The sequence below is a fragment of the Mauremys reevesii genome, linkage group 5, assembly GCF_016161935.1.
Source record: "Mauremys reevesii isolate NIE-2019 linkage group 5, ASM1616193v1, whole genome shotgun sequence".
NCBI lineage: Eukaryota > Metazoa > Chordata > Testudines > Geoemydidae > Mauremys > Mauremys reevesii.
The window spans coordinates 92303107-92324875 of NC_052627.1; the positions used below are offsets into that span (position 1 = coordinate 92303107).

Below are 21769 nucleotides of genomic sequence, written 5' to 3' on the forward strand. Positions count from 1 at the left end.
CTTCTTAAATGAATATTATTGCTTAATGTTTTCTTCTTAAATACTTCAATTAAACATGATTTCACAGCTCAGGTCTGGTCTACATCTAAAACTTAGGTTGACCTAGCTATGCTGCTCAGGGGTATGAAAAAGTCACACCCCTGAGAGATGTAGTTAAGGTGACCTAAACTTTTGTGGACCTAACTACTGCCACCTGAGGGAGGATGGGTAGATTTATTACAGAAGTGGAAAAACCCTTCTGTTGTTGTAGCAAATACCTACGCAGCTGCAGCTGTGCCACTGTAGCATTTATAGTGTAGACATAACCTCTGCCTTCTGAAATATTGTATTCTCCTAATGCACCTAAAACTGGATTAACGCAGTTCTGAATCAGTCACCAAATATTCAGCATGGAAAGGGAAATAAGTTTCCAAAAGCATTTATACCTTTTAAAACAAATTAAGTATGAAATAAATAAAAGTAGCTACCACATTTAAGCTTTAAATATGCTTCTCAAATTATGCCCCCTCTGTTGTATTACATTAAACTATTAGTCTAAAGAAACAGAATCACTACAAGCTAATTTTTTCATATTTAAATATTGCATTATTAATTTGAGATATACATTTTCCTTAAATGTCTGTATTCTCTATCATTTTTGTTGGTAGTACATTTAGCCACACTTAAAACTGAGACATTTGCAGGCTAAAGCTTAATAGTTTATCAGGTATGTTATGGAGCAGTTGTTTTCTGACCCACTTATTTGGGTTGTATCTAATTTCAGAAATCACAAGTGAAAGCATTCTTTGCTATACACTGTGAATGAATACTTGGTTTACTCTACTTTGTTCTAGATGGATACCCCAGAAATGAAATTGAATATAAATGGAAGAAAACCTCTGTTGAAGTCGCAGATCCCAAATACTGGAGATTATACCAATTTGCATTTGTAGGGTTACGAAATACAACTGAAATTTCTCATACTCTGTCTGGTAAGGAAAAATCCGATGTTTTCTTGCATGCATTTAAAGGATTAGCAGCCTATGCACTTTCATTATTTGCCTAAATTGTGCAAGGAACCATTTAGTTGTTATGTGTGCTGCTAATGTCTAGGGCAAAACAGAATTGCAGTTGACCTGTTTTAATGGATAAAAGTCCTTTGGCAGCTTTGTTTAAAAGGAAAGTACATTATGTTTCCCACTGTAAATTTTACAACATGGTATGTATTTGGAACAAGAATACCAAAAATTATGGGATAGAAAACCACTTGCAATGTCTAATTAGAATTGTGGGCTTTTTCCTTGTAGGGGACTATATTATCATGACAATCTTCTTTGATCTGAGCAGACGCATGGGATACTTTACTATTCAGACATACATTCCTTGTATACTAACAGTTGTTCTTTCATGGGTCTCATTTTGGATTAATAAAGACGCTGTGCCTGCAAGGACATCATTAGGTATGTATGTTCCCCATCATAAAAATCTTCAGAGAGAAAGAAACTAATCAAAAATATCCATGACTTTAAAATTATGATTCTGGGCTTGCACCAGGGGATACCACAGCAGAGGCTGAAAATCCTCAGAGAATCCTGATCCAAACCCCATGGATCTGCAGCTGTGCACATAGAGGAGTTTTCTATATATGCTCTTCTCATCATCCAGTATGATGGCAGCATGGTCAATGATTAAGCTGAGAGGCATGATTTTGCTGCAGTGAGAGTTGCAGAACACAGGGGAAATTAATCCAGGAAGATTAACTAATCCCAGTGTTTAACATGTCTGTGTCTTTATTGGTTTGGGACCACAAGTTTTCTGTTCTCTGGCTCCTTTCTCAGTGAGCAAGTCACCCGTTTCTGTATGCAGAAGGGGAAGGATCCTTAAACATAACAGTTGTTCCTGTCTACATGTGCCTGATTCTCCTCTCACACCTGGAAAAATTGGGAGTAACTCAACTGAAATTAATGATGGAGCTAAACCTGTGTGAGAGCAGAATTAAGCCCCATTTCTGTTATATCCATGGTTTTCCTGTGCTCCATGCCATGGAGCATAGCAGCCTATCAGTCTAAATATATAGCCCTTTCAATACTGGTTCTCTTTTAACATTTGGTTAAGGCACTCATCCCAGCTCATTTAATTAAATCAGTTTAAGAATAGTAGTAGCTAAAACAGCTTCTAATTTTAGTGGTACTAAAGAAACCATATTTATTCTTGTTAACATGTTGCAGTTATTTATGATCTCTTCAAAAGTACTGGTTTATCAGAATAAACACTTTCAGTCTGTAGGAGAACACTTGCAAATTTGGTTACAAAGATATCATTGTTCAATATACTACTATTTACATACTGGAGTATGAGTAACAGGAATTTACTGACAGCATCAGGGCTGCCCAGAGGGGGGTGCAAGAGGGGCAATTTGCTCCAGGCCCCGAGCCCCACAGGGGCCCCCACGAGAGTTTTTCGGGGCCCCTGGAGCGGGGTCCTTCACCTTCACTCGCTCTGGGGGCGCCGGAAAACTCTTGCGGGGCCGGGCGCAGGAGCTTCTTCGCTCCCGGTCTTCGCCGGCGGGGGGTCCTTCCGCTCCGGGGCGGAAGGACCCCCCGCTGGCGAATTACCGCCGAAGACAGAGCGGGACCCGCCGCCGAAGTTCAGCTCGGTCTTCGGCGGTAATTCGGCGGCGGGGGGCCCTTCCTTCGGGACCCGCGCCAGTGCCCCAAAGACCAGCGGCGGGGCCCCCGCCGCAGAATTACCGCCGAAGACCGGGCTACACTTCGGCGGCGGGTCCCGCTTCGGCGGTAATTCGGCGGCGGGGGGTCCCCGCCGCGGGTCTTCGGGGCACTTCGGCGGCGGGTCCCGGAAGTGAAGGGCCCCCCACAGCCGAAGACCCCGGGCCCCCGGAATCTTCTGGGCGGCCCTGGACAGCATTAATGTACAGGAAGAACACAGGAAGATCTAGATTTTTTTAAAAAGTAATGAATTTGTTAACTTAGTTCTATGCTATTTAATTAACAAAAAGTTACATAAAATTTTAGTGAATAGAGTTTAAAACCTAATAATCTGACATGTCTCATGATATTTAGAATCTATATAAATTACCTCCTAAAGTATAGTATTTAAATCTGAGTGTGGGTACAGTCTGAAAAGAGAATGTAAATATGGCATCCTATGTTCCCGATTCATTGTCTCTTGCCAACTTCATATTCAATTTGTTCACTTTACAAGTTGTTTCTTCCAAACTTCCAGCCCTGAAAACTTACCCTAGGATATGACAATCAAGCTATTTTTTCTTCTGGCTCTCATATCAGCAACAGTAACCCTGTTCCAACTAAAATGTGTTTCAGGTATGTTATAGAGGTTTATAGTACTGCACCTATAACTCACGCCAGTTGGGTTAGTTACTGTTGACTGATGTGTAAGCAGTAAAGAACCCTGGTTGACTGTCAGATCCTAGGATGATTTTACTGACTGGCAGATGGAGTGCTGTGGTGGTGGTGGTGGTCAGAGATTTTACTTGTAAATGGAGCTAATTTGATATGAAATCATTGTGGGAGGGAAACATAAAACCAGAATACCCCACCATGCTGTTTTTTTTAGAGTCACTCTTCTGAGTTTAACCACATTTTAACTCTGTTTGACAAATGTTTATTTCTATCATTAAAGAGCTGGACTTTGAGGAAACTCTGTTGCATCCATGGAGATAGAAGATCAATCCAGACACCTTTTCTCCCCACCCCATTTCCACTTCTGAGTAGCCATTCCATAGCTTCACAATAGCAGTGTCTGTACTGCTTTCATTGTGAGGAACATTGGGAATGTTTTCAACTGCTACCTCTTCCCCTATGGAACAGGACTCTGAAAATAGAGTAGTGGGGAGGATACAGGGCCATGCCCATCCCTTCCCCACTGGCTGCTGCAGTGGGCATGGTGCATTGAAGATGGGGACTTGCTAATGGATGGAGCTGACTGCTCATCCTACCTACATGTATGGCAGAACTTTGGTGGAAATTGTGCCTTTCCAAAGCACAGTGGTTAAGATTTTTGAAGGCACCTAAAGATGCATATAGGCCTAAAGATGCACATAGGCACCCAATAGCTTGTTTTTTTTTAAAGAAAACCTGCTGGGAGGTAGGCATTTTTGAAAATCACACTAGATACTTATCTGCATTGTCAGGTGTGCTGATATGAAATTGGAGTATCCCTTGTATTCTAAAGTTAATCCTCATGAAGCAGAAAATATAATACAAAATTGTTGTATTACATCAATGAAGTGTGATTTGGTGTGGATTCTGAATATATAGTTACTAAAACCAGCTCTTCTGTGTGATTGGTTCATATGTCAAAGGCTGTGCAGTGAGTCTTAGGTGGAATATCTCTTCTATGAGTTAGAACTTTCATAGACTTGAAGACCAGAAGGGATCATTAGATCATCCAGTTTGACCTCCTGTATATCAAGGGCCATTACGTTTCACCCAGTTAACCCTTTCTTCTGGGTTTTTTTGAAAAATCGATGGTTAAGTAGTGCACCTTTTCCTTAGATATTTACATTTGTTCCTTATTCACATTTTTAAAATATGTAAAGTCTGAATAACATTACGCTGTATAAAATGTTGAAAATTTCAGACCTTTACAATTTATTTAACTCTGCAGTGTGTGCGGAGAACAGAGAGGATTTGAATAGAGCCTAAAATCTAGCTCTCTATGGCTCCAGTCCTGCCATTGGATCCATGGGAACGGACTCTTGTGCTGGCACATATATTTGTGCTCATGTGAAGCCTCATGAAACTCAGTAGGCTCTGCGTAGGTGGAAGAGTCAGTTTGCTCAGATTTGATTGTAGCATTGGGGAGCGCTGTGCCAGTTTGCTTTGATACTAAAGGGAATAAATTAAATGCTTCACAACTAAATCTGTCTGTAGGATCACTTATTGAAATACCTCCCTTTGTTTCTGTTTTTGAACAGGTATTACTACAGTATTGACTATGACAACACTAAGTACAATTGCTAGGAAATCTCTCCCCAAGGTTTCATATGTGACAGCAATGGACCTTTTTGTTTCAGTTTGCTTCATTTTTGTGTTTGCTGCCTTGATGGAATATGGCACCTTGCATTACTTCACCAGCAACAAAAAAGGGAACAAAGAGAAAGAAGAGTCATCAAAACACAAGCCAGCTGTAAGTTTAAGCAATTTGGGAAAAGCCTGCTTAGCTGTAATGTCTTTATTTTATTTTTTACAAAAAGTTATTTTTGTATTTGTTATTTGTATGACCATAACACCTGGGAGCCTAGTCATGGACCAGGAACCCACTGGGTTAGGTTCTGCATAAACACAGAACAAATGATGGTCCCTGCCCCAAGAAGCTTGCAATCTAAAAGGAACATTTAAGAGACTATCTGGCAAACTGTGAGGCTCAGTCAAAGGTAGCTAACATGACAGCCTTTCACCCTTGGATTCATTTCCTGATAATTGCACAAATGAACATGAATTTAGGCTCATCCTCCTCACGAATGGATATAAATTAAGCCAAAAAGCAGTTGGACATCATTTTCCATGGCTTCAAAGGAGAAACCCAAAGCCCCAATACTTAGGGGGGAGGGATAGCTCAGTGATTTGAGCATTGGCCTGCTAAACCCAGGATTGTGAATTCAATCCTTGAGGGGGCCATTTAGGGATCGGGGCAAAAAAAATAGTTGGGGATTGGTCCTGCCTTGAGCAGGGGGTTGGACTAGATGACCTCCTTAGGTCCCTTCCTACCCTGATACTCTATGATTCATCAGGATCCACCAGTGCATACCCACTAACCCACAGAGTGATGAATCCCACTGAAGATTCAGTATGTGTGTAGGGTCCATGCTAACACATCCAGACATAGGATCAGGGCACAATACTGTAGCAGCAGAGATGATGTTCGTGGATTGAGGTTATGAGGCTTCACTTGGACTGGCGTTACTGTCTTTGGACACTTGCATAGAAAACATATATCCAACTTCAGCCAGAATTCTTTATTCCTTGCTTTCCTGAAAAGCAAATTCCATAGCCTCATTTAAGGATTTTTTTTAATTGAATCAACACCCTGGTATTAAAGTCTGAGATTTGTTGAGCGTGAAGCTCCACACAGCAGAAGTTCAGGAACAAATATTAGTGTATTTTAATGAACCATGTGTTCTAATATATAAAACCTGTTCAGTATATTTTCCAAAGAATCTAATACTAGCAAATAGGAAAAATACTTGAAACTAAACTTTATATTGACAAAACATTGAAATAAAGGCATTGAATATCTTATGCATTGAAACACAAACTGAAATAGCTTTGTTTCATAATAATTTAAGCTTGGTCACCACTTTTTTTGGGAACCCTGCAGGAAGCTCTAAGAGGCAGGAAAATGCCCCAAAACTGTCTTGCTGCAAAACTCCCTGCCAAATGCTTGAATTATAAGAAGGTACAGCTTGGTGGCAATACCACTGCATGGGTGACTAACACCTTCTTTTTCCCCCCAGCCTGAGAAAATCAGAGAATGACAGAGCATCCTTTCATGACCAGATCAAAGAAAAAGTTTGTAGGTAGCAAAGGTGAACATTGCTGTTGAGATCAGGTCTCTATTCTGTCTGAACTATGTTTGGGATAGGTCTAGGATGGAGTCTGTGTGGGGGGGGGATGTAATTTTAAGTCACCTTTGCAGCCCCATGATTCTAGGGCAGTCCTGCCCAATCAGGGAGCCATGGCAGCAGCAGGCTTGGAATCTCTTCAATCCAACTGGTCAGAGGACATTATTAAAATACATGAGATGCATTCAGCTCCACTGGTGATAAAGGCAGATTAGCTAAATTAAAGTGAAGGGCAGTTTCTCCTCCTCTCTCTGGCTTGGGTAGGCAGCACTCCCCCACAGCTCCCTTTCCACAGATGGAAGGGGAGCCTAAGCCTAATTGATGGGAGGGGGTGACAAAGATAGAGGCTGCTGGTGATGGTGTGTCTGAGCTTCATTTTTAGGGCATGGCTCCAGCGAGGTCACTTCAGTATGTGTCTACTGGTCATGGTAGACTGAAGCAGGAGGGGAAGCTCTCAATGTCCCAAGGAGGAAAGGGAGCTGTGGGGGAGTGCTGCCTACCCAAGCCAGAGAGAGGAGGAGAAACTGCCCTTCACTTTAATTTAGCTAATCTGCCTTTATCACCAGTGGAGCTGAATGCATCTCATGTATTTTAATAATAGAAATAATAAGAATCTCTCTTCTTTCCCAGCCTGTGGGAAAGAGAGTTGGTTAATTTTATATATTTTTTCATATGATCTTTTATTAGTATTAAATGTCTAATATCAGAGTCAAAATATCTAAACATCTCTTTTGAAATAGTGGCTGAACAACGTCCACTAAAGTAATGGAAGTGCATTAATATAGAATTCCCAGACTACAGAATTTTCTTTCATAAACTGAGCATTTGTGTGATATTCTGCCAAATGGTACAAGACTTACAGCACCTAAAGCAATATAAAATATACAGTATCGGTGAGGCATACATAGAATCAATTACTGAATGTGTAGCTAGAGATTTATCTAAGATGAGAACCAATGATACAATATCTAGAACACTGTTTAGTTATGTGTTTTCCTTTATAAATGTGCTTTGTTTCTTAAGGTCTGAGAAATGCACACATCTGTTCATCCAGATTTCTTCAAACATGTTTATAGTAAACTAAAAATATCAGAGAGCTCACATTTGCTAAGGGATTAATCTGAAAATAGAGTAATATTTTCAATTTAATGTATTTAGTTATAAAATATACCAGTCTAATGAAAAATCGTTTTTGCTCACTGACATTGTTTAAATGCAGTGAGATTTCTAATTCCAAATAGAACAATTAAACTAGCAAGCTATTTAATTACAGAGAGGCCATATAGTTACAAACCCTGATGTTTTTTTAACTGCCTTTCTTCAAGTTCCATATTAATTCCTTTTTTTCCTTCGGATTATGGGTATACTATTTTAAAACCAATTTAATTTTTAAAAAATCAGTTTAATTCTTTATGAAAAGGTTTCATTCACACTTCTTCTGGAAAGATTGCTTATAGGAGTCTCCTATTTCCAGCTGGGCATTTAGTAAGAGCTTATTACTCCTGGAGTTTACTCCAAGAAGAGGCTGATAACATAGCATTTTATCAAAGGGCGAGATTCTGCAGCTGATTAGAACTGTGTTTATTCTACGGAATACTTACTAACATGTAGGGGCAGGAGGTGAATTCATCAACAGCATTTTTCTTCATTTGTTAGTATTCACATAGCCCTTTCAGTGATGGCTGTAGGGCTAAGTTTAGGGCTAAGTTAAATTTCATGCTCAGAGAAAAGTTATCCAAGTTATTATAAAAAGGGGTTACTTTTTCCCTTCAGTGAACATACTACACTTTTAATAATCCCCACAGGGTAAACACAATAAAATATTAATATGCAGCATATCATTATGCAATATATAAAGATATAACCATGTCTCATAAATAAGCAAAAGGTTACATCTCGTCTGTATATTCTGACAACAGCAAGATTACTACAATATATGGAGATGAAAATATATTTCCATGAATAAAGGAGTTTGAATGAAGAGTTATTATCTTAGCAACACTGGAATGGTAAATAGCTTTCTGAAAGTAGAATATTGATTAAGTTAAAAATTTCCCAGGATGTGGGAAATAGACTGAGTAACAAAGTTCCATATTTAAAAGTTCTTGTTATGTGTCACATGGGTGCAGATTACACAAAAGACACAGCAGGGACACTTCAAGAGGCAAGGTATATGCAATGTTGTTCTAACCGTATCAGTCCTAGGATTAGTGAGACAAGGTGGGTGAGATGATATCTTTTATTAGACCAACTTCTGTTGATGAGAGAGACAAGCTTTCCAGCTTACACAGAGTCTTCTTCAGGGCTGGGAAATGTATGTGCTGATTTACACCAGCTGAGGATCTGGCCTTTCCTGACCTCTAGATTTTAATGTTTCCTTTTTTATTTTTAAGGTTTTTTCTTTTATTCTGAGCTTTTCTGATCTTTTCTCTCCCCTTTCTTGTTCTCATGCTATCTTTCTCCTCTCTCCATTATTTCTTTTTTCCCCTCATACTATGATTTCTCTTTTTTTTTTTTTTTTTTTATCGCCAATGATTCTCCCTCCTCTGAAACTCTGTGCTATGGAATATTCCAATCATTGTCATTCACTTCTCTGAGTCCCTCTGTGGAATATTCCACTAATTTTCCTCATGATTAGACTGATCACTATTGTGTGACTCAGGTCTTTCTCATTCCTTCTCCATCTCCTGAATGAGTATGAGGACATCACATCTGCAGCATTCTCAACTCTTTGCTGGCCTAAGGAGAGAAAGACCAGTAGTGATTGTATAGCGTTATTCTTCCACATGTTGTGCCCTTTGCTGTGGTTGTCTCAGTCATATACTGGAGCAAAAGGAGCATTTTAGGTTGTCCACAATATTTTTTGTAAATGGCACTTACCCTGGTGGACATGTGCTGCCATTATGTCTTCCAAACGAGACACAGATTAAACTGTATCTTGTTCCTAAGAGTGGGACATACTCTCTTAAATGCATTTGCTTCTTTTTCTACTGTTCCATCTTCCACTTACTGACATGCTTACACCATAACCTCTTCTCCTACAAAATTTGATCTTTATGAGGAAGAAAATCTAGGAGCAAAGGACCTAGACATGCCTCAGATAACCTTTTATTCTTACTTTTATTTTTAGATATCAAGCCATTACATACTTAAACTGTTTGGGTAAGTTATGTGTGTGTTCCCTTACTGCAGTAGTTCCCAAACTTGTTCCGCCACTTGTGGATGGAAAGCCCCTGGTGGGCCGGGCTGGTTTGTTTACCTCCTGCATCTGCAGGTTCGGCTGATCGTGGCTCCCAGTGGCCGTGGTTCACGGCTCCAGGCCAATGGGAGCTGCTGGAAGCGGCGTGGGCTGCGGGACATACTGGCCGCCCTTTCTGCAGCCACCATTGGCCTGGAGAACTGAGCCACGGCCAATGGGAGCAGTGATTGGCCGAACCTGTGGACGTGGCAGGTAAACAAACTGGCTTGGCTCACCAGGGGCTTTCCCTGCACAAGCAGCGGAACAAGTTTGGGAACCACTGCCTTACTGGATAGAATTAGAACTGCTCAATGGAGCATCAGAGACCCTAGCTTTGTGTAGTTTCAAGATTCTTGGGTATCTTTCTACACAGATAGTCAGGACACCTCTGGCATCGAATAGCTGTGCCATCTTGGATAAATGACTTGACAGCTGTGGGCCTCAATTTTCCCTTTTATAATGAGGGTATAATAATACTTAACCATCTTACAGAGGTGCTGTGAGACCATAATTAATGAACGGGATTATTGAATGTGGAAAGGTATACAATGTTCTGACCTGTTTTGTGCTTCTGCTGCTTAACACTTTTATACATTTTTGAATTATTTGCTAAATGAATAGTTAGTTAAAAGAAAAATTCTTCTGAAAACACCATTTTATTTCTGTACATTGCATAGAAGTAAAAGCTGAAAGAAGTGGTTTTGGTTATTTTCTTCATGACATCAAGTTTAGAGACTTCATCCCCCACTGCACCCTTTATGCACCATTCCTTGAATTTTACACCAGTGAAACCAATGAAGTAAGGTTGGTGTAAAACCAGGGTAGCCCTGTAGTGAATCAGAGCTATGTATTCTTTCTACATATTGGTATAAAGAATATCTTTCTACGTATTGGTATAAAGTAGTATTAAACAATAACGTTGAACTGCAACTTTTTTCTAATTTAAAAACAAACCTTTTTGTATTAATTGAAATGAGAAACATCTAACTGTTGATTGCTAATGTAGATAGCATTGTATTTTCACAAAATTGAAGACAATAATTCCTACAGGATATTAATTAGCTCCTGTCCAAAAATGAGAAACAGCAGTCTCTGCAAAATGTCTGTGCTTATGATAAAGTTGATATAAAATATTAAAATACATTATTTTAAATAACATTTCTGGAGGCTTTGGGCAATACCAGTGACTACTGTCCATTGTACCACTTCAGTACCAACTCTGGGAGACTACTGGCTGCAAAGATGCACTGGCACAAATCACTCTCTTAGCAAGGAATCAGAGGTCTACACAATGTTCAAGGCAGAGCCTTGTAAGTGGTGAAACAGCACTCCAAAAGTGCAAGGTCCCAGATGACTTTGGTTCCCATGTCTGTTATTGGCCATCTTGTATGTTTTTTTTCTTCTGCCCCACCATGTGCACCGCCACATGTATACCCACAAAATTTTTAGTGAGGTTCCTTTTCATATTTTCAGGTGCTAGGGATATAAATGCTTTCATTGCAAATATGTGCTCTCTTGGCCTATCTTCTAAATGTATTTCTTTCCATTGCTTTTTGTCTCATTCCTGTTCAGTATACCAAGGTGCTCAATCAAAGTGCTGGAAGAGGAAAGGGAACATATATGAGCATTATATAGGGATAATATGAAGGATCGTCATTTTTTTCTGTCTGAAAATGCGGGAGGGGACACTAAATCTGAGGTTGGAAGAAACAAGGAGAGTGATGAGAGGACAAATGAGGAGTGTGGAGTTGAGGTTGGAAAGAGGATAGACTTGGGAATGAAGAAGAGTGGGGAAACAGTTGATAGAGGAATCATGGGGGAAGGAACCAGGGGACTGACAGTGAGAAATAACATGAAAAAAGGAGACTAGTTGAAGGAGGAAAGATTAAAGTAAATAGTGTGAGTAGGAAGAAGAAAATTCAGGACAGTAGAACAGAACATCCTTTGTATAGTCCATTATTTATTATTATTATTACTTTATTATTTATTTTATTATTATTTAATATCAGGTGATAGGACTTCCATCACTTACCTGATGAGATTATCTACATAACATATTTTACCAGGTTATAGCAAGGTTGCCTTTCCATATGGCACATGTCCATTCAACACAGTTAACACATGGTGCCATATTAATCACTGGTTCAATTTCACTGACTTGAATGGAGTTCTGCTGGGGAAGAATTTGGCTCTTGGTTCCCAACTGCCCGGGTCTACCATTCATCAACTTTAATTCCAGAAGAGACCATTAGATCATTTAGTCTGACCTCCTGTATACAAAGGTCATTAAACTTTCATACAGTTACCACTGTATTGAGCCTAATAACTTGTTTGGCCAAAGCATATCTTCCGGAAAGGCATCCAGGCTTGACCTGAATACATTAATAGATGGAGAATCCACCATTTTCCATGGTAGTAGTGTTCTTATCCTGCTTGTGAACAAGTTTGTGACCCAAGTTTCAGGCTGCAACTGTGTTCCCAAATGTTCTTTGTGCTGTATAGATGGGATCACCTATCTCTGTCTGTGTAACCTATTATTCAGTATTCCTGCCTTACAGAACAATCTACTGTGCATTGCACCATGTGAAAAATATTCATGATCCTTTGGCCTCATCAGTTAATTATAAAATGTTTCATAACTGGAAAAGTTTCCAAAATTGATTTCTTTAGACATGAAATTCTGTGTATTGTACTGTAAAATGTTTGTTGTTGGACATCGCCCAGGGAAACATAAGGGTTTTTTTTTTCTCTCTGACTGTAACCAACATATTGTTTTCTTTAGAAATCGTCTGCAGTTGCTGTCAGTCCTAGATCAACATTAATAGCAATTAACAACATTAATCACCTCCAACAGCGTGATGAGGATTATGGATATGAGTGCCTGGAAGGCAAAGACTGCACCAGCTTTTTTTGTTGTTTTGAAGACTGCCGCACAGGTTCTTGGAGAGAAGGAAGAATACACATCCGTGTTGCCAAAATCGACTCCTATTCTCGAATCTTCTTTCCAACAGCCTTTGCCTTGTTCAATCTCGTTTATTGGATTGGTTACCTTTACCTATAAATTCCAGAGGTTTGACAAACTCAGAAAAGGGATAACTTAACACTGATACTGTTTAATGTACCTCAGTGAACAATATAGAATTAGAGCTGCTCAAAATTTCTGAAATTCGCATGAAAATTGAAATTCTTGAAAAAATGAAAGGAAATAGAATGACATTTTCTTACTTTTCCATCTCTAATTGATCAATTATATAGCTAATTTTTAACTTTTGAAATTAGGGGCAAAACTTTCAAAAAACGTTTTTTGAATTTTTTTCTTTTGTCCAGCTCTAACAAAAATGCAGAGAAACCAGTGGTTAAATGGCTGAATCAGGCACCTCTTCATAACTTTTAATTATTTTTTTTAATGGAATAACGGCTAACATTGTAGCATCTCTTACACCAAAGTTAACAAAGCCTTAATGAAATAGGTGTAGCAGCACTGTTATTGAATCATTTTCATTTCTACCTTTTCTACCACAGAGTGACTTTTAAAAATAAAAAACACCTGAACTTTTATAAATTCCTATTTTAAAGAGGTTGGCGTGGAATATTCCTCTGGTCCATTTAACCATTTGTCCTCTGCATAATACTGTTAACAAGTACATGTAAACCTGAATGCAGTTAATTAGCACTTAATGAATGCGGCATGAAACTGACGTGTTATATGAAGGCGATAGTAATTCTGAACTGGTGTGATCCTGACTATCACATAAGTTTTGTGCTTAGAACTTGGGTTAAGTTTATGCTTGCACTTTGCCCATCATTACTTAGCTATTGGTAGTTTCCTAGGGTTCCGAAAAAAGGATCCTTAACTAATGTAAATCGGCGCAGCTCTACTGATTTCACCAGAACTATTCCACTTTAAACCAGATCAGGATCTGGGTACTGAACATAGTGCTTCTCCTTCCTTTCTCCTGCTCTCTTCCCCCAACTAGTCTAATTCATTTATATGGACTACCCAGGGTTGTAAAAACCATTGTGCTCAGTAGACTTTGTACGACTTGGGGCCAGCTATTGTTCTCCCAAACTCTACCACTGCCATAGTCATTACATTCAGAGGCATTACTTTCCAACTCCAGCCCTCAGAACAAAGAGCATGGCCTCCTTCACTTCCTCAGAAACCCATATTGTTTACAGGATAATCCAAAATGGTAGTGCTTCTATTGATTCTGTTCATCTCTGTGTGTCTCCTTCTGAGTCAATACTAAAAAGCAGCAGTTTTAATACTCTTGTAATATGGATTGATTTATAATGGCAGTTGTAATAATTGTATGTTTAATTGGAAATGTGTGTTGTTCAGAAAGAAAAATAATTATGTATTTCAGGTAATTCTTCATGGTGTGACACATCCCTAAAAAGAATAGGACCCTGTCATGCACCCCCTTCTCACTGAGATGTTCCATTGACAAGTGGTGGACTTGCCACACTGAGCTCACCACTTGTTGAATATTGTTGGCTGGCTAAATTAATTAGCACTTTTGTAATTAATTAGCACTTTTGTATCATAAATCATTTTGTCTTTACTGCAGAAAAATACAATCTTTTCTGCTTTCTGACCTTTCATGGACAATGAAACTGGCCTCAAGCTAACCCTCAAAACTCAGCTGTGTAATTGAAGAATTCCTTAACTAAAACTCAGACAAAAGAGTCCTTGAGGATACTTTAAAAGGGATGTGTGGCACAAGGCCTTAGTGCAGACTTCACTGTATCAGAGGATATCTCCACAAAACATAAAGAAAATAACTGATAAATTGAAGGAGACAAAGATTTACCATTTTAAAGGGGAAGACTCTAGAGTTCTATTGAAATCATCCCTTCTCTGGATGTGTCTCACAAACATACTGTATCCTTATAGTCATTGGTACCAGAAACAATGTGGTGTGATGTACATTCCACACTGAATTCAGAGGTCCAGATCCTCAAAAATATTTAGGTGTCTAACTCCCTTGAAATCAATGTCAGACTTCTTTTACTGGGTGACCTTTTCAGAGCTCAGAGCTTCTTCTACCTGTTAGAATGAGGGTAAAAGTGATGCAGCATCTAAAGATGTTTTCTAATCTACTATCATTTTATTATTGCTTAACAGTCCAGTTTCTGGGACATGTCAAAAAAATTTGAAATGAGCCAGTTCCAACTACCAGTGCAGTTGTGATGTTTTCACTGTGCATTGGGAATGTGGTGAGGGTGGTTTCAATAGCAGTAGATTAAAGGAAAGTGAAGGGTATTGTGCTTAAGGGTACCACTAAAGGCCTTAGCCTATGAAGAGCTAAGATCCACCAACTCCCGTTTAAGCAAACGGTGCTTAGGGAGCTCAGCACTTTGCAGGAGGAAATCAGTACTTCACTGCTGCAGAGGGAACCCTCTCTTGGCACATCCAAGTTAGTTATTTCTATTTCATTTAGTTGTCAGTTGCCGGTCAGCTCCAGTGAATGAATTAGTAAAGAGAGAACATCCTGAATTGGCAGGGGATGGACAAGAAGTCTGTCATCTCTAATTTGTATGAAACAATGTAATGGGGTATTAAAGCTATTGAATGTTAGGGCTGTTTGGCTTATAAAAACACTTGTTTCTGTCTGTTAACTAACTTTTGTGTGTACCTCATTTGTTTCTGGTGAAAACATTTCAGGTTTTCATAGTACTGTGTGTGCAAACAGAAATGGGAATGCAGGGAACTATAACTTGGCATGCAATAAATGTGTTGATTTATCCCTACATGTTTCCTTTCTAGTCTGCATGGAAACTCTCCCTAGATACCAAGACATCTAACTGAACTTAATGAAAAATGACAGGAAGCAGAGATTAGATGTGATCATCTTTCAAATACACATAGCTATCAAAGGGAGAGTGGCTTATTTGCTGAGGTATGCTATTGTCAGATTTGGAGGTTTGGAGTAGTGCATTCTGGCCTCAATTCAGCACAGCACTTAAGTGCATGCTTAAGTCCATCCCTGTTCAGAACAATACTTGGACTGGATTCAGAAAAGCACTTGCGCATGTGCTTAAGTGATCTCATGAATAGAGATGTTTTCCTAAAATTAGGCCTTAAACATATGTTTAAATCCCATTGATTTCAATAAGCAGTACTTAAATGACTGAGCCCTACCAACATGATCCAAAGCATATTTAAGTCAATGGGAGGTTTTCTCATTGATTGCAAAGGGCTTTGGAGCAGCTGCCATATAAATGAAGAGGGATGGGAAAATGGAAATAGAGAAAACTGCATGAAACCTGTGCTTCATAGACTTGAGACATTTCTGAAATGTATCTTGTGAAAGACCGTAAGTGATACTCTTATAGTCAAGTGATCATCTCTCTGTTGTGAGTTAATGTAGCTAAATGTGTTATTTTGCAGCAAGGTTCGGTGTATTTGATTGTATTTCACTCATTAGCCTCAGTGTTTGAACGTTTTGTTTTATGTAGTGACAGGACCAAGCAAAAAAATGTGAACTCTGATTACTGTGCTTCACACAATTTCTTTCAATATGCTTTATAGGCCTGGTCCCTTGTCTTATGACATGGAATGTTGCAACATTTTAAGGGAGAATCACTTCAGACAATGTTGTTTTGCCACTGTAATTACCTGTTGCTTACTTGTTATGTTAATGTATGGTTTGTTTTAAGATGATATTTGAAAGATGCTTTGTAATTTGGTCATAAAAATGTGAACTCTTAGCCTGTCTTTCGTATCAAAAGCTCACGGAAAAGATTTATTTTTTAAATATTTGTATAAAACAAGATACTTTGTTTCAGTGTCCTTCACCATCACAATTCATATTTTCAGACTTACTGCAAATAAGCCTAATTTATATATTTTTAAAATCCTTATCAGTGTTTAAAGTTAAATTGCACACTGTTGTAATTCTTCGTTGCATAGTCATACTTTCAAAATGATATTTTATCTGTTTTTATTGTATTCATCTAAAAATGCAGCTTCTAATGATTATGCATACAGCCAATGGAAAGCAAAATCATTGTCCATGAGCTAAATTAAACAAGTTACTAAAATACAAGAACAGAACTTGACAGAATTACTTTGCTTTCATTTCTGTAGAAGCTTAAATCTCCAACGCACCTTGATAAACATGGCAACGAAGCAATTCACCGAGGTGTAGAAGTCTCACACCAGCAGCTCTGCACAAGTAAAGCATCAACGTGGCAGAGTGCATGCACTGTAAGATATGGAAGGACTCTGTCCTGGCTTTGAATAAGGTTGAGATTTTCAAAAGCATTCAGTGCTGGACTAATTTTGTTCTTAGTGAGGTCAATGGGAGCTTTACCACTAACTTCAATGGGACAGAATTAGATCACTTTTGAAAAACTTCACCCTAACATCCTGGCCATGGTATCATTTTGGCTTCTTTTAGTTAGAGTATCTTTCAGAGATGCTCAGTGTGACACTGTTATTCTCCCTGCAGATTAATTGACTTTGTTTTTAATATAACAGCAGAAAAAAAATTGTAACCAACCAGATTTAATTAATTAAACAACACCTGGGTTTTTTTCTAGAGATTGAGTGACTGGAAGGAGCTAAGGGCATTAACCCCACTGGTCATGAATTACTGTGAAATATCCTGTTATAGGGATATTATTGCTATTATGATTTTAAAACAAGGTGGAAAATGTTTTTGGTTTATGGCTGATTAAGTTTCAATTGGTATTTACAGAGCCTTTCTTGAGAATTAATGCCCTCTACATTAAGCCAATAAGATAGCATGAATCACATTTCATTGTCTCATAAAAATGTTCACTGTATCTACACAAAAAATCAGACTAAGTAAATAAATTGTTACGTGTATTTTTGAATAGTGTATAATTTACCACATGGCAAATTGCCCATGCAACTTTCCAATGACTTACTAAAGAAAATCAGTTCACTGTGTAATAGAGTTAGAGAGAGACTATTAGGTGTCAAATCAAAGCAAAAGTGTAGATAAAAATAAAATGGATAAATGGCTCTAGGTCTTGTTTTCACAGAGAGGTTTTATTAACAAAATTGATAGTAATTTGTTTAATAATAAAATCCAGGTGAACTGTGGTGGAAGTCTCATGGCATTTTTAAGGATAAATGACTAACAGAATCCCTAAGTTTTTGGAGTGTCCACTGCAGAGGCGGATTAGGGTTCCATCTCCAAATGTCTGGTAATGCTGGATTGACAAAACTTGGACTATATGAGAGTGAGCCATGCTGACTCTCTGCAAAGCACTCCAGCTGTGAACCACTATATATATATATAGAGAGAGAGAAGGTGAGGTATTAGCCAGCCTACTAGCTGGCTAGATCTAATAGTATGCTGGTCAGTAGATGAAGGGGCATTGAGGAGAAGGGTTGCTCTCTATCTATTATGTAAAAGTAGCATCACTCCAGAACCCTCTGATCTCAGAGTTGTTTAGGTGGGCAACTAACATAGCATTTAGGAACCAAGTTCTTCTGTGGCCCTATAGGAGAGGTAGAAATTTCAATCTGCTGGCCAGACAGATGGCTGGTGGGCATGGGAAAATTTGCAATGTGACTAGGGGTGCAGTTCCCACCAATCCATAGATCTATTCACTCTCTCCTCAAGAGGGAGAGGAGTCAGCTTGCAGTAGTAAGGTTTCCTCTCATACAATCCCTGCAGTAGTCACTCTCTCATTAACCCCTTAATTGGCTAGACTCTAATAGAAAACAAAACTCAGAGGTGATTGGGAATGGAGATCATTGTATTGTGTTGTGATAGGGTGTCTACACCACAAGGGTAGTAAAAGGGTTAATGTGGGCTGGAGAGGCCAAGTTACCCACCTGTTTGAACCTGGAGGGTGGGCCAGGCCTAATTAAGGATGAAGCCCAGCTGGGGAGAGCTGGGTACTATAAAGAGAGGATGCCTAGAGTAGACAAGGGAGCTGCTGAAGGAGGAGTTGTTGAAGGTGTGCCTGAGAGGCAGAACTCAGGTGGGACATTATCTCATGAAAGATTGTGAGACCCTAAATGTGTGTGTGGAGGGTTGTCAGTGGTAAGTCTACCTTTTTTTTTAAAACGTGTTGGCTTCACAGACTGATCTTGGTTAGTGGGCTGGATTTTTGTTGACAACCATGTATGGGGTTAAGGAAGAATGTTTTGTCTTGAGGCTGATTGGCTAGGGCTTGTGTGTAGTAGATTGCCATTCTACAGCACAGCTGGGAGGTGACTCTTAGATTCCTCCAGTTGTAAGGAGTCAGGATAGCACTGTTGGGTTGCAGAGCAAGTGCTTTCTGAATTATGGCTGGAAAAAACTGATTGTTGCAATGTTGACCAGTGGAAGTACTAGTCCCTTTTATTTTAAAATATACAACACTCACTCACGTTTGTGGTTGGTTCAGGCACAGAAATGGTAGAATGAGTCTCTAAATCTGTTCAGAAATATGATGCTGGATGCTGCCGCTGCCGCCACCAGCACCACCCTTCCCTTTGCCTTGAGAAGACTGATTAGGGGATACTTGTTGTGAGACCAAATTTCCTGTAGTCAGTAGGCCATGATCTCTTTGAACCTAAGAAGGTAAAGGTGTGTTTTTCTGTCCATCATATGATGGCAACAGAGATATAGGGGCTGTCGTGTTATGGCTCTGATCTTCAAAGTCAGGTATGTGCAGAAACTTGTACTGGCACTGTGAAAATGCAAACACCTGATCTGTGCTCATGTATTGGGTATTCATTCACTTAAGTCTATCACAATTGTCTGCATACACCTAACTTTGAAAATCAGGCTTTATTGCCTCACGTTAGTCTTTAACTTTTGTGTTTGGTTTTTTTTGCAATTGTGCCCATTGTGTGCTAAGACCTTTTGTGCAAACATAAAGGGTTAGATTGGGATATCCTTATTTGTACTGATTCTACAAATAGTCCCTTTTTAGAATCAACAAAACTATTCAGTGGGAGGAAGGGCATCAGAATCAGGCCCACTGGAAATCAGGATTCTCGCCCTGAAAAATTTACGGTGTTTACTGATCTTCCAATTCTTGTCTTAATTTTTTCATAAGGCTGACCTTTTGAATTCTTTGTTTTCCCTCTCCCTGAAGTTGTGCTAATCACTTAAAGTTGATTTTAGACTTTTTAAAAAATAACCAAACAAAAGAAACCTCCATAGCAGCCTAGCAATGACAATACTCAGCATTGTCATTATTTTATTTGGGGGTGGGAGACTGACTATGCTAGCATGTGCACACATGCATATGAGGTCCCTGCCCAGAGTTGTAATGTAAGTAGTAGTTCATTGGTGCCCTGGCTGCACTTTACTTTCATTTTCAAATTGACATGTCCTTTCTTTCATTCAGTTTTCTTTATTAAAAAAAAAGTGTTCCCTCCTTCCTGGTGCTTGCAAATTGGAATGACTTCTGTCCTCTCCTCCCATGGGTTGGGGCCTTGGATTCTTTTTCAGTGCCTGTCTCTGCTCAAGGTAACTCCTTTCTGTGCCTGGGACACAAGGAGCGCTGTCCCTGGGGAAAATAACTAATACTGTGACTCTATTCACAAGGACTATAACCTAGTACATGAACAACACAATACATTAATACAAGCCCCAACCAATGAAATGTCACACAGAACAATATAACAGAATTGTTTTCAGTCCCCAATACAAAGGATCAGTAATAACTAAACCATCAACCATATAACATTCCCCACCTCCCTACATTTGCAACTGTACACAGACCCCAGGTCCCTCTCTAGCATTGTTCCAGGTAGATGGGATGCTGAGGATAAGTCCTACGATGAGTGCTGTAGCACTGTGAACATTGGCCAGCTTATACAAAAAGAAAGGGCTCTCCTTTATGGTATCTTCTGGCTCCCTGGTCTGGAGCCCTGTGGACGTCTCAGCTGGACTGGGTTTATTCTCTCCTCCTTGCTTGCTGGTCTCAGTAGGGCTTGGTGTTCCCAGACAGTATGTTAAATCCAACAATAGTTAAAAGTCCCCCTTTATTTGGGAGGTGGGAATTAAGTAGAGACTCCCCAAGCTACACTGTTCCTCTCCCAGCTCCAAACTCAAACAGCCCCAAAGTGAAACCAAAACAAATCCCCCATTCCTTTTGTCTCTGTGGCAGCCGCCCCCTCCCATGAGGGACTGAGCAGTCCTAGCCTGTCATTGGTTACATGCTTTTGTAGGAGTTTCTACTCTATTCTGTGCCCATCCCAGACCCCAAGCAGGCTGAAAACTGCTATCCAGAAGCTCAGTTCAGGGTTACAGAAGCTAGCAAACTAAAGGGAGTCTCAATAAATATTGATGCAGTCTGACTCAGGGTGTTGATTTAGGTTGGTTTTTTCTGCCCCATGTATCATGGTGGTACATATTGAACAGTTATAGATGTATAACTGGACATTACTGTATCAGATTTTCCTGTAGAACAATAAGTGGGTAGTTCTTGTGGAGAACCTAATGTTGGAACAAATGGCAATGTAACTTACTGCTAATTACAATAATTTACATGGTTATCTCTCTAACAATGCAGAGATGTCTATTTACACCTGCTGAGGATCTGGTCCTATGTACTCTATGTCTATACATAGACACAACTTTATTGTAAATGTAAACCTGTACTCCTACCAAAATCTCTTCCAACAGCCCTACTACTGCTTCAGTTTTGCTGGTCTCCCTATGACTGTACTAATACGTACATTTCTGTTGGGTTCAATTCCAACAGTAACTTTGGTGTTCATTCAGCCTCTATTGTATTCAGCTACACAAAGCTTCAGAGTATCCCAGCAAGCTTTTAATATGATTAGGCCTTGACTTGTTTCATTTCTCTTAAAAGATCATGGTCTCTCAGTGCCCAAACTAAAGCACTTGCAAGTATTAAATAGAATGTTATGTAATTTTTCCATTTTGATAAAGTACCTTTGCCAAGTAAGTATCCTGTCCAAACTTCACTCTTAATATTTGACAACATTATTAAAGGTAGTG

At 39.3% G+C, this 21769-nt stretch overlaps 2 protein-coding genes across 5 annotated transcripts in view; both read left to right on the forward strand.

Moving 5' to 3' along the window:
* The window catches only part of GABRG1 (gamma-aminobutyric acid type A receptor subunit gamma1), a 73171-nt gene extending 56126 nt beyond the window's left edge, over nt 1-17045 (forward strand). For 3 of the 4 annotated variants that reach the window (XM_039541827.1, XM_039541830.1, XM_039541829.1), the window contains 4 exons: nt 834-971; nt 1287-1439; nt 4937-5148; nt 12604-17045. In XM_039541827.1, the coding sequence (XP_039397761.1) occupies nt 834-971; nt 1287-1439; nt 4937-5148; nt 12604-12882 (782 nt within the window). In that variant the 3' untranslated portion in view covers nt 12883-17045. The remainder of the gene's footprint in view (nt 1-833; nt 972-1286; nt 1440-4936; nt 5149-12603) is intronic. The other variant, XM_039541828.1, reaches the window with a different exon arrangement.
* A 1697-nt stretch (nt 17046-18742) lies between these two features.
* The window catches only part of LOC120406750, a 39073-nt gene continuing 36046 nt past the window's right edge, over nt 18743-21769 (forward strand). The window contains exon 1 of the transcript XR_005599546.1: nt 18743-18850. The gene's annotated coding sequence lies outside the window, so the exon portion shown is untranslated. The remainder of the gene's footprint in view (nt 18851-21769) is intronic.